This window comes from Platalea leucorodia (genome assembly GCF_965183815.1).
Source record: "Platalea leucorodia genome assembly, chromosome: 5".
NCBI lineage: Eukaryota > Metazoa > Chordata > Aves > Pelecaniformes > Threskiornithidae > Platalea > Platalea leucorodia.
Genome location: NC_138827.1, coordinates 70,505,936 through 70,519,222, shown reverse-complemented (window position 1 = coordinate 70,519,222; position 13,287 = coordinate 70,505,936). Strand labels below are relative to the sequence as shown.

At 40.5% G+C, this 13,287-nt stretch overlaps 1 protein-coding gene across 1 annotated transcript in view; it reads left to right on the top strand.

The window, feature by feature from the left end:
• Positions 1 to 1,034: 1,034 nt before the first annotated feature.
• Positions 1,035 to 13,287, top strand: part of BOLL (boule homolog, RNA binding protein) — a gene marked incomplete at both ends in the record, with an annotated part of 29,391 nt that continues 17,138 nt past the window's right edge. Inside the window, 4 exons of the mRNA XM_082311448.1 lie at positions 1,035 to 1,052; positions 3,958 to 4,101; positions 8,038 to 8,129; positions 10,431 to 10,485. Coding sequence (XP_082167574.1) covers positions 1,035 to 1,052; positions 3,958 to 4,101; positions 8,038 to 8,129; positions 10,431 to 10,485 — 309 coding nt within the window. The remainder of the gene's footprint in view (positions 1,053 to 3,957; positions 4,102 to 8,037; positions 8,130 to 10,430; positions 10,486 to 13,287) is intronic.

The following is a 13,287-nucleotide window of genomic DNA, read 5'->3' as shown; positions in this document are numbered from 1 at the left end:
TTCGTGCTGACAGCCGTTAAGTCTAAGCTCTGTTTTTGCCTCCATCAAGCGTGGCCTGGCGAGTCAGACCCAGGGAACAGCCTCGCTGGGCGCTGCTGTATTCCTCCCGCTGAGGCCAGAGGACAGGTGCAATGCGTGACCCTGTTGTCCTCCCCGTTTCACTCCCTGGTTGAGGGGATAAAAACAGGGCTGGCGCCTGCCACCTGCCTCCCCGGGTGGTGGGGACAGAGCTGGAGGCAGGTTCCCCCCTCCGCCCCGGGGCCTGGCGGTGCCGGCAACCTCCTTCCCTTCCAACCCTCCGGGTGCCCTTCCTGCGCGGGGGCTCGCCGGTGACACGGCACCTGCGGGGAGGGGGGACGGGCCGGGCCGGGCCGCCTGTGGCTCGCCAGCGCAGGGGCCCAGGCGGCTGGGGGGGCTGGCGGGAAGCGGCGGGGGCTCGGGAGACCGCACCGGCCCCGCGGCCGGCGGCGCAGGCCGCTCCCCCGCCCCCGGCGGCGGGGTGAGGAGGGGCCGGCAGCCCCCCGGGCCCTGAGGCGGGGCGGGCGGTGAGTGACGGCGCCAGCAGGAGCCGGGGAAGGGGCGGGGGAAGAGGCGCCCCCGGCCGCCCGCTCGCCGCAGGGATCCCATAAGGGAAGGGGAGGCGAGGCCCCTGTCGTGCCGGGGAGACGGTGCAGATTTGCGAAGGGGGCCATTTCCCCGGGGGAAGGAGGGGTGCAGGGGAGCGCTGCTCCTCGGAGCTCACCGCCGCTGCGGGGGAGCGGGACTCGGCGGAGGCAGCTGCCGTCCGGGCGCGGGCCTGCGCGGGCGCTGGGGCGAGGAAGGGCCGCTCTGCCCCTCCCCGTCCCCCCCTCGTCACCGACCCCTGCCCTGCCCGCTTCCCCGCTCAGTGCCGCCCCTGCCGCCGGGCTGCGCCCTCCCCGCCCCTCGCAGGCTGCTCGCTGCTGGTGCTCGTCGGCCGGGGCGCGAGGCGGAGCCGAGGAGCGCGACGCGTGCCGGCAACGTGCCGGGGCTGAGGCGGCGGCGGCGGCGGACAGATGGAGCCCGAGGGCGCGGTGAGGGGCCCGGCTGGGTGACGAGGCCGCCTCCCGGGGGGCCGGGGAGCCGCTCCGGCGAGAGGGCAGGGAGCGGCGGCGGGGGGTCGGAGCGCAGCCTTCCCGCCAAAGCGCCCCTCGCTGGCGGCGGCGGTTGCGGCCCTGTCCCCGCCGCCGCGGGATGCCGCCATTTCCTCGGTGGTGTGGCGCTGGGGGGTGGCTGCAGGTTCTGGGGGGCTGCTCGTCTTGCCTCGGGTCTAGAGCGGTACCTGGGGAAAGTGGGCGTCTGGTTTCTGACGTTATAGGATATGGACTGTAAAAAGGGGGTTGCTTAGGGAGTAAGGTGGGGTTAATCACCAGGCCTTTGTAGTGTTTGGTTGTCTGACTGTGGATGCGTTCAACATAAAAATGAGAACTTACCGATTCTGGTAAAGAGCAGTTGTCAAACACATTAAATAACCCATAAAAATACTGATGAATATACATATCCATACTGTTTGAGGGGGGAAAAAAAAAGATTAAAAAGTGAGTTTAAAAACCTGTAGAAACACAAATGATTAGGTAAGCGACATGCTCTTAGCACGTAGATTTTTTTTTTTTCGTAATACTGTTTTCTTACTGCTATGCTGGCATTAAAGAGGAAATAATGTTTGAGATAGTTATCAGAACACAGATTTTAATGTTTTAAAATTCATTGGGGTTTACTGTATTGGGAGTTCACAAGTGATGTGTTTTAATTCCTCGTTTCTTCCATTTGGAGTTTGGGGTGGTGGGGTTTGTGGGTGTTTGTTTTTGTTTTTTCTTTTAAAAAAGTGTTAAAACTTGTATGGAGAAAACGAAATTTGAGATCTTTGAGGTAAGGAATACATTTTGGCTGTGGTGTCAACTGTTAATCGTTACTTTATAGTTAAGATATTTTAGTACCGTACACAATTGCCAGATGATTATACAAGTCGCATGTTGTATTTGGTCTGAAAGATGAAGAAAGTAGCCTGTTTCATTGTCCTTCAAAAGTTGTTCTCAGCAGAAAACATTCCTCCTTCTAAAGCCTTTGGGACTGTAGCGATTATGATTGTTCCTTGCCTGTAAGTGTGGGTTTTTTTTTTCAGGTTAGGCACTACTCAAGGGTAGTATTCCCAGTAGGAGGAATGCGTACTTTCTCCTCAATAGATCAGGTTAAAGACCTGGGGTTTTCCTCTGCCCCAAATGTGTATGTCTTAGTAAATTTGGAAAGGATTTTTGTCTTCCCTAAAACTAAAAGGGCGTGGACTAAGATGGATTTATTGTCTTTAAGGTATCCAAAACAATGGCATTAATCCATTACTCAGAATTAATAGGACTAATTCTCAGGTAGCTAAGGAAATACGAAATTATCCTAGAAGTGCTTGCGGGGCAAACAAAAAGACAACTTTCTTCCTAACCTTCTTCATTGTTGATTTTCCGTTTCTCACTGCACTTTAGCTGTCAGCCTTCATTTTTTGTGTGTTCTCCCAAAGATGAGTGATGTGTTTTTATCCAGGAATGCTTAAAGGCAGAGATAAGAAAATTCTGTTCTGTGAATAAGTGAGAGAGGCAAAATCAGGAAGTAAAACAATGTGAATGAAAGGGGGATTCTGTGAGAACTGTTTAAGAGCGCTTCATTTTCTGCCCTAGTTTTTGAGAGGCTAAAAGATACAGATACCACCAGAAGTGAAAGAACTTTCTGCAGTAGCTTTCTGTTTTTAAAATATGCTTGCATGTGTTTTGTTGGTCCTCACTACAAATTTTAAGGGTTGCGCAATGGTAAGAAAAAATATATTTCTCTTGAAATCCTTTCAAAAGAAAGGTTGGAAGCTGATAACCCTAGGTTCCTACTTCTAGTTTTCACTGCTCTGCGTACTATTAGTCTTGTTATCTGTAGCCTGCAGCAGCTGCTCATCTTTCACTTTGGGCTCCTTCCTTGGTGGTACTGTCAGGGCACTATAGCCCAGGATTGGTTTTAGTAAACTTTAGCGGGGGGAGGGTGGTGGGGGAACCACAGCAAAAATGGTCTTGAAGCCTCTACTGCAATTCCTATTAGAGAAGTTAGTGACAGTACTACGTGGCTGCTTTACAGCTGTCATCTCGCAGTTAGGGTTGACTATGTAAGGCAGTATTGGTTTGTTCTGAAAAGGGTTTCCAATGAAATGCAAGTCTGTATTGTTTCACAGTTCACAGGTGTAGGCAGGGTGGAAGTTAAAACATCAGGCAGACTTCACTAAATAATGGTTTCCATGAAGTTCCCACTGTGCTGCGTTCCTTTCTTTTACTGGGGCAAGAGCAATCTAGTGGTTCTTTAGCAGAGAGAATTTCTGTTAGGATCACTGTGCTTGTAGGCCAAGAGAGTGTTGAATTAAAAGACTAGTCTTCAAGTGCTGTTCTCATCAGTTGTAACGAGCTTGTGGATTTTATGTGGTGGAATTATGGGTGCTTGGCACTTGGAAAATCAAGCAGAAACTGTTGCAGAGAGCAGAGTTTTGTAGATGTGTGTGAGTGCAGGTTGAGTTGAAAAGGTCTTTTCTATATAGGCCTAAACTAAGGCGTTTCTAATTAATCTCTGAAACAGAATTCGTAACTTGGGATTCATACAGCAGGGTGCTGTGCGAACAGAAAAACTAACATTGGGGGATTAGACCCTAAATGACTAATTGAGAAAGGTATTAAAATAAAAGTCAAACTTCAGACCGTAGTGTGTTCACGAAGTTACTGAATTGCTTAAAACTAAGCTTATGTTTAAATACTTGCTGAGCTGCATGCTGAATAAAAATACGTGGCTAATGTTCAGTTGTTTAGCATTTGCTGTGCCCCCCAGAAAGTTATGTATGTATTTTCTGTTGAGAATATTTTATTTAATAGCTTATAACATGTAAGATACTGAAAATATTTGAAAATATTTTCTTTCAATCAGCAGACCACAAATCAGACGCAAACAGAGTCTTTATCTTCATCTCCCAACACTGTGTCACCGGTGCCGTTAAATAATCTGAGCAGTGCTCCAAGGTTTGGAACAGTTACTCCAAATCGCATCTTTGTAGGAGGAATTGATTTTAAGGTATTCTTTTTTTCCTAATTTTGCTACTAAATGATAATTTACAACCCTATGAAAATCAGTAGGAAAAAATGTGAGACATGATCTTATGTGTGTTTGTTTAGGTGGTAAGTGCTCTTCGCTATAATGTTCAAATCCACAGTAGAGAATAAAGCTTTAAGCTTTGGTTTATGTAACTGTACTACAGAGTTGACTCTTTGTACACCTAGCTGCTAGAAGCTTTTGACGTAGTGGTTCTCCAGAATTTTCTCTTTTCAAAGAAGGTGACTTTTGTAATCAACAGAGCTTATGGTAGAAAAGTATGTAGAAGTTTGTTGTTTACTATGCATAACACAGTGTAATTTAATAAACCATAAGCACAATGTTATAGGTTGCAAACAGAGCAAGTGTCAGTAGCTTCAGTTCCTCTAGCGCTTTTCTTCCAGTTCATGCAAAGAAGGAGCTACAGTGCATGTATTCCTCACTTACCATAGTAATTTTCGTAAAAGCAAGTGTTCGTTTTAAAACAAATATTAAAGCTTCTCTGGGCAATTTGCAGTACTGATCTTAATTCTTAGAATGCTTGTGCCTTTGTATATGCCCTAAAAACTTCAAATAGCAGTGAATATTGAACCATTCTTACATTGTTCAGTCACTTCGAACGTTTGTATTGAGATATGCACCTTATATATGATATGCAGGTATATATATGCAGACTTCTATATCAGCTACTCTCATTTTTCTTTCTTACCGCTTTAGATAGTAAGTTAAGTCATTGACTTTTGCAAAACATTGTTGGTTGGCTTAGCTGTTTCTTTGTTCCCACCAACAGTATCTTCTCTGCCTTAATCCTCCTAGGCTGAGGACCTTTTGAGCACTGACTCAGATGAAGAGGAGGAAGAATGACAATTCACTCAGGCTATTTTGCATAATAAATACAAGAAATTCCAGGATCTTCTGGCTCATTTGGCTGAGATAATCCAAATGGAGGCGTTCATAATTCAAGAGATGTTGTACGAGGGCTTCAGTATATTTGGGCTTTAGCAAAGAGGCACAGTAGCTTTTTGCATTAATAGTAAGCAAATAACTAGAGCTGTAAAAAGACCTGTCTCCCTCTGTTCTTTCTTCATTGCAATTTCAAAGGTTAAAACACTTTTCTGCATAACATGTTGATATTCTTGTGAATTGTTATATTTATTGTTCATTTTGAAGGGTCTCTTGACTTTTTGGTTCAATCATTGATAGGTCAAAATCTATTATGAATCTTAATTTCAGCAACAGAGCAATTAAGTGTATTTGTAGCTATAAGCATAAAGAAGATGGATTTCATTGGAAAGGAAATAGGAGCGGTGAAACCTCTGTAGACATTTTAGCTACTTTTCCATTTACTATAACTCTTGATATCAAGCAGAGCCTCAAATTTCTGTTCAATTCATAAGATATATATGCCAGTCTTGGATTGTTTGTTGGGAATCTTATGGCAAAAAACATTGGGTTTTGTTGTTTTTTTTTTTTTTTCCCCCCAAAGGTCTTATTCAGGTCAGCTGGGGGGGGATAAAAAAGCTATTTATTTATTTTTGTGAAAAAGGGAGACACTTAATCAACAAAAAAAATATTTGCTTTCTAGCAAGCTCTTCTATCATTTTGCCAGACACTTCCATATGGTCTGTCACCATAGCAGTGATTCCTGTTTGTAAGAGGAAACATCTGGCCTCTTAAATTTGGAGAGACAATTCAGTAAGAGAAGTTAGTTGGGTACATTTTCATGTTGGTCTGAAGAGCTCTTTCTTCACTGGTGTATGCCGTGTATCTTTGACATAGGTAAAGGCTTACCATTAGCCTTTCTTAAGAATCCAACAAGTGCCTTTGTCCTGTCACGAGCAGGAAAAGGCAAGTCCTGAATGTGTTTCTGGCAAGCTTCTAGATACCATGGTTTTCCAGATACTTGCAGATTTCACTGTGAATCTTAGAATAGTGTTTCCTTCTTATTCCCCTTTAATACACTGCTCTGCAGGTAAACTTTCCAAGTTTATAGTCTTGTGTAGCTGTGCTTCATGTCTCTGAGGTATTGAATGACACTTTTAGGACTGATCAGTCTTAAGGGCTCTTCAGTTGTTTCTTGGCCTGTTTTAGCCTTCAATTATTTTTCTCAGCTTTGTGAAACAGCTGAGCTGCATGTAACCTACAGAGCTTAAAAGAAACAATCTTCCAGAAATGGAAAATTTTATCTGTAGGCCTTTCATTTCTAAGCAGATACATTTTGCTGTTCATTGGAGAAAATTTTAAGGGAAAGGAAAATCTCTGCTACAAGTCTTTTGTACTTTGTACATGCTTTTCATTACTCAAGAATGTGAGAGCACTTTAGTATATGCTGTAGAATTGCTTTATATAAGCTATCAGTTGTTTGGCTGAATCTGTTTTCCTAGGTACACAGGCTTTCATACTTCTGCTAGGTGCAAAGTGTGATCATGTGTTCAAGAGAGTGGTTCTGGACTCCAGTCAGAAGTTTTTTAACCTTTCCATGGTGGGTAGTTTCTTGAGACCCAGTGCAGGCAGCTTTCAAGGAGAGCTTTAATAAAACATTGAAGTATTTCATGCCTGTTCAGTGCACTTGTATCTGTTATTACTCCTCACATTTTCAGAGTGACTGAGTATTTTCTAATATTTTAATGCCTGAATACTTGGATTAGTGAGGGAGATAAAGCAGTCTTCTACCATCATTGTTCTCTGCTGGACTTAATGCAGCTTGCTTGCTACAACCTTTATTTCTTTTTGTAAAACGTGTCTTGAGGGTACAATTATTCAAAAAGAGCATTAACTGCAAATTCTTTGCAGTTATGAAAGTTGTTTAAATTGGGTTTTGTTTCTTCTAAGTTCTTTTTGCTTCTCAAACTTAGATGAGGCAGACAAGCCTTTGATGTGCAGGAGAGGATTTACCAAATTGTATATGTACAGTTAAAAACAGTGAAAGTCATTCACTTAGTGATAAAGTAGTACTTCTGATACACATCCTTAAAATAATGAAAAGTATAGATGAATATAGAAATTGCTTGAAGCATATAGAGATCCATGCATATAAGCGTACTTCTTCCAGCATTAGGTATAGTATTAACTATGGACCATGTAGAACAAAACTTTAAAATCTGCAATGTGGTAGGGCACCATAGGCAATATTTAGGGCACTGTATTTGATATATGTTTACATTGTAAAAGAAAACTGATTCATAGAAGGTAGACAAGTGTTCACATAGCTTAGGTGTGCCTTTACATTAGCAACTTGTCTTCCTCTATGCATACTCAGAAGGGAGCAGTTTCCTCCAAGTGGATTTAGACCGTTCTCCATTAAAAGGACCTTTTCTTATTTAATTTATAATCTGGAGTTCCTGTGGTGTGCCTGTACATATTTGCAGAGTCTTATATTAATTGTACTTTAGAAAGAGGGATCATGGCATATTAGGTGGATTTGACCATTAAGTCACTGTGGTTTAGTGGGGATTTTTTTCGTATATGACCTATGCATATCCTTTATGGAAGCCTACATACTCTGCTGTTTTGAAGTTTGAAAACATTGCAGTGATGTTTCATATTGTAAACAGCGCTCTAGTATGTAATTTATAGAAACTAAAATTCAGATCTAGTAAACCTGCTTCAATGGTCTTGCCTGTAAAGGGACGGTTGTTACGTAAATCCACTAAAAGAGGAATTTTAATATTTTAGTGGCTTTCTGGCATTATTGCTGTATATGAAAATGCAGTAATTAAACAGGGATGCCGTTTTCTTGCTGTGAGGCTCATACATGCTCATTCTTCTCTCTCCCTATCCAGGATTACGATTAGTTTGTAGCAAACTTTATCCAAAGTATATCCATTAAAAGTCTTATGGTAAATATTCATTGAATAATTATGCAAACCAACTTTTCTTCTTTTTTTTTTTCTCCCCCCTCTTGATTCGCTGTACTAGACTAATGAAAATGATCTGAGGAAGTTTTTTGCTCAGTATGGCACTGTGAAAGAAGTGAAGATAGTAAATGACAGAGCTGGAGTATCAAAGGGGTTGGTATAGTAGAATAAGCACGTTGTGGGAATTGAAAATGTAACAGAAAGCTGACTGAATATAGTAAACTTGATTATGATTTTCATAGCTCAGAATATTATTAATTTTATGTCGTTGATGTTCCCAGTCATTCCATGTATGCAAAAATCTGTTCTTGCCCTTTAACATCTACCTATAAATGTCTTTGTAGTTTGCATAACTGTAAAACTCTATAGTCATGTTGTTATAATATAAGATGAAGCTGTGTGCAACTAGGAAAAAAATCAATAGTCCTTTCAGGTTTTTTTATGACAATAATAATTTCAGTAGATAATGCTAAAAAGGTAATTTAGTTATTAAACATACATATTTCTACTACTGAAAGCCAGTGTGGAAAGGAGCCTAAGAATGGAGGAAGAGGTGGGATACACCCGATTGTGCTGGGGCGCATGGCAATAACTGAGATCTTATGTTAAGATTTCTGGAACAAAAATATAGGGGAAAAATCTGATAAGGAATCATGATTGCAGAAAAGAGGACTAGGACTGGAAGTCAACAATAAGAGAAATGCCAAAGAGCAAATCTGGAGAACGATTAAGACTGGGTAGCAGAGTTATTGCTAGAACCCTAAGGGTGGTGAAGGAAATAGGGTAGGGAACTGTACTGCCACAGAAGGGTGGAAAGAGGGCTGAAGCAAAAAGGAACATGCATGAGAATTTGTACCTTTGAAGCTCACTTTGGTCAGGAGTTCTCTTCTGAGCAGTAAGCCTGTGGTGTCTGAATCTTGTAATTTTAATGCCGTCGGCACTTAACATATATCAGCAAATTACACACTGAGCTGCAGGTCTTAGCATAGAGTATATGTGAATGGCATGTTGGACTTGGTCCTGGTCCCAGATCCGTCACTAAGCCTCTTACCTTTTTACTGAATTCCAAGAAATACCTGAGACTTGCAGTACATGTGTCCCTATAATACAGTAACCCAAGAATATCCAGTTGTTATTCAGTTGTGATTGCCAACATATGTCTCACAGTAAATACGCTGGAAAATAATTACTTTCAGTGGTGTTGGGATTTCTATTGAAATCCAAGTACAGGCTTCATTGCTTCTCGTTGACAGGTGATTTAAGAAACTTAAAAGTTTGTGTGATTGATTATGTCGATTAGTTTATTGTCCAGATAGCACATAGAATGAAAAGTCTGTGTAGGTAAGGTCCCAAGCTAGGAGAATAATTTCTGTGTTCTTTGAACTGGGAAGTGTTTCCAAATTTGTTTAGAGAAGGCAATACAGGAAAAGTATAGCTGGTCAGAGACATACTGGACCTCTGTACTCAAATAAGCAGGGAAATGCTCACAAAGAATGGTATGTTGTATTGCAAAATTTGATCTGCTGGCTGGAATGGCAGAGGCCTTCTTGGTATCATCTGAAATCTGACCATGAGAAATGAGCCGTGAACCTAAGAAGTTATGCATACAAAGGTACTAAAAGATTTTAAAAAAAGATTTGTCAATATTCAGAAAGTTGAAGTTGATTTGGGGAAAAAAAAGAATCCAGTTGTGGTACAGACTTTAAGATCAGATACTTACTTACTTTTGCACAGGCAGTACCACATTCAGTGGCCTCAATTTCCCTGAGAATGAATTGAGGGGTTTCAGGAGTTCTGTGTAGAAAGCCTGTTTAGTTTGTTGCAGCAGTTCGAAGAGGTATGGTGAGAGAGACATACTGTGTCACGAAGTATGAGAATACTTCATCCTTGGTCCACATAGAACTCTTGTTTAATGCTAGTTGTGTCAAGAATGACAAGAATAATTCACAGATAAACACTACCTCTGCATTGCTGCTTTTTCTGAGGACTCAATTTAATATACTGGATAGTGCTTGTGGAGGTGTGGAGCATTCACAGTTGTTGCTGAAGTAGGTGGGAGCTGTGCTATGAAGTACGGTATTAAAAAAAAAAAAAAAGTGTCTCATCTTGGGCACCCGTAACGAGTGAGAGCTTCAGATCACAATCTCCTTGTTGAATAGAAATGAAGGAACTAAAGATGTACACGGAGTAACAAGGACAGTACAGACTTTTGCATGGCTTTCTATGTGGGCTACTCATTCACTGCATAGAAACAGTAATATATTACGATGTACTGTTAGTAAGTAGACTAAGATGTTAAATTAAGATTACAGTTGTTACTGCAATCTTTATGATTGATTTTTTTTTTTCCCATTAGTTTACCTTTTAATGTCACTTATACTATATATGAAGTAATAATGTGCAATATATGTAAGTATGAACTCCAGAGACTTAGCTTCTGTAATTTTTATTTAGGTATGGCTTTGTTACTTTTGAAACCCAAGAAGATGCACAGAAGATTTTACAAGAGGTGAGTGATAGTCCCCATTATGATTATATCTTAAATGAAATATTTCATTTCATATTAGACACTAAGCGTAGCCCTGGTTGTCTGGTCCTTTTCTGTTTGCCAACTTGTATTTGAAGATCTGTTAAGTTTGGTCTGCATAGGTAAGAAGATGGCTTCGAGAGATCTAAGGTAAGATTTATACTGAGATCTTCTGGAACTAGGAAAGGGAGTTACCACTTCATAGTAGAGCTCTTGACTTTGATATACAGTCTTTACTTTCTTTGTATTTGGTCTGTAGTACGTATAGAGCTATAAAGACACTATCCTTCACAATCGCTTTCATTTGCTTTACTAGAAAATCCATTGCTGTCAGGCTTTTGTGGGGAGTTGGGAAAGATAACTGCTGTCTTTTGTTCTGACACGTTTGATTGTCAGAGTTGACACAGTTCTTTTCAGGAATAATTAGATTCACTTGGAAGTCGTAAACAACGAAGCTTGTTTTATGTAATTGTTGCTTCCCCTCTTAGCTACATTACTACCTTGATGCTCCTTGTAGAACCTTCCTTGAGACATGGTTAGCTCTTCAGCTGTATGGTAGCCCTTCAGTTTGTTTTGCTTTTGTTTGTTTTTTTTAAATGTGTGCTCCATGTTCTGGTTGGAACGTATTGGAGAGATCTGTTGGTCAGGATCTATTCATACACATGAAGGTATCCGGGTGCAGGGGGAAGAAAAAAGAAAAACCAGAAAATAGTATCCAAGGCTTGCAAATTGCCTTCTCCCAAATATAAAGCTGGTTAAAACGTTGAAATACTGAGCCTTTGTTGGAAATTTGGCTATTAAAATTCAAAATAAGAGCTGGGACATTTTCAAAGACATTTTCAGAGTGTTTTCAAAAAATACGGTTACGTGGAGCCAAAAGAGTACACAGACAGGAACTTGAGTCAGCTACTTTTCTTCCTGGTTTTTTTTATTGTTTTATTTCTGTGAACTGGAAGAATACCAGCGGTACTGAGTACCGTTGTGAAAATGGTATAGGATTTTTGCCTCTGCTGTAACTGAAAGGCTGCTCCATGTGAAGTCTAACTGATGTCTCATTCGATGATACTAATACTTTTTTGACTACTATAAGTGCTTTAATTTCGATGTCCTACAGTTCTATCACCTTTTACATCTTTGCACCATACTGCTATTTCATATTCATCTTAAGATCAATTAGCATCTAGGTCTTTCTCAGACATCTTAAGCTGAGAATTTCTAGGTTTTAGTAACTTATGTATGAAATGAATGATTTTTTTCATTTTGTAATCTTGAATTTCTTCTCATTTATATGATGTTCTGATCGTCCTTTGCACTTTTTTTTTTTGCATCCTACTTTTCTATCATGAGTAATGTCTGCAGAAATTCCTTTTTCTATGTTGCAGTCCTCAAAAGTATTAAATTGTGTTAGTATTGAGAACAGACCTTGAGGAGTTTCACCAGGATCCTCTTTCCACTCATATGCTGTTACTACTAATGCTATCTCTTCCCATCTTTCTGAAGTAATTTTTTGTTCACCACAGTTTTTCCTAGTAGTCTTTACTTTCTGTAGCAGCATGTGTAATTTTTCAGGTGGTGCTGTATTAAATGCTTTGAAGAAGTCCATACAGATGAGATACTTCTCTTAACTGTGAAAATTGTGTATAAAAAAAAGTCTAAATTCTGATGGATTACATCAATGAAGTACATTGCATTGGGAAGAATCATCTTCCTATTGTCTGTGTTGGAATGCTGTTTGACTGAAATGCGCATCTGTTTTCTAGGAGTTGCTCTGTGTTTAATAGGCTAGGTAGGTATGTTTGCTATAATTAATACTTCTTTATGAAGTCCCAGATTCAACAAAATAGTTTAGCCTCTTCCTAACTTTAAATCTGATAGCTGGGACTTTGCATTATGTACAGGTGTTCAAGTATTTTGCTAAATTGGGCTCAAATGAAGAAAATGTATTGATTACCTAACTGTTGTCCTTCTGTGGAATGTGATTTAGAGCTATCTTCCTTGCTATGTTCCTCTTTAAGAAGTAATTATCTCCTTACTGGAGAAGTTACAGCTCTGAAAACTGAAGACTTCGTGGTGTAATGTGGTAGTGTTTAGTGTGCGTTCTCCGTTATGTAACTGTTCAGGGAAGCAGGCCTTCAGAACCCTTTCAGGTTTTGCAAAGCAGCATTAAATAGATGCTGAAAACAAAAAATGGTTTATTTACCCTATTCCTTTCCATTATATTAACAAGTAGTGAGTTCAGTGTCAACTTAAAAGCAAAGGCAAGGTTTTCATTTACCTGATGGACCTGGTGCTCACTTTTTGTTGTAAGGAAAGCAGCCGGAAGAGACTGTAGCTTTACTTGTCTGTACCTAGCACTTTTTCATTGAAAAATTCTTCTGCAATAGTTTAGCCTTACTAGGATAGCTGTTTTAGTGTGCTTTTCTGTTTTGTTAGCCTGAATGTAAGGAAGTTTTAAGGCAGTCCTGAGTGAATATGGGGATTTTTTTTTTACATTCAACCCTTATAATCTGTCGTTTTCATAGACTGACTTGTTCCTGTCATCTTTTGTAAAATAATGTCATGATCATGAAAAAAAAAATTTCATCTTTACAGTTGAAATTCAGTTTGTGTATGCATGTGCTTTTATAAAAGCAGTAAATACATGAGGAAGGTAAAACTAAAAAAATCTGCTGACAATTATAGGTATCAGTTGTTAATCAAGAGGCTCCATGAGGAATAAGCAATACTTGAAATTACTAACAATTAGTTTTGTCTATGTGAAGTTAGACTGAAAAGGCATTACAT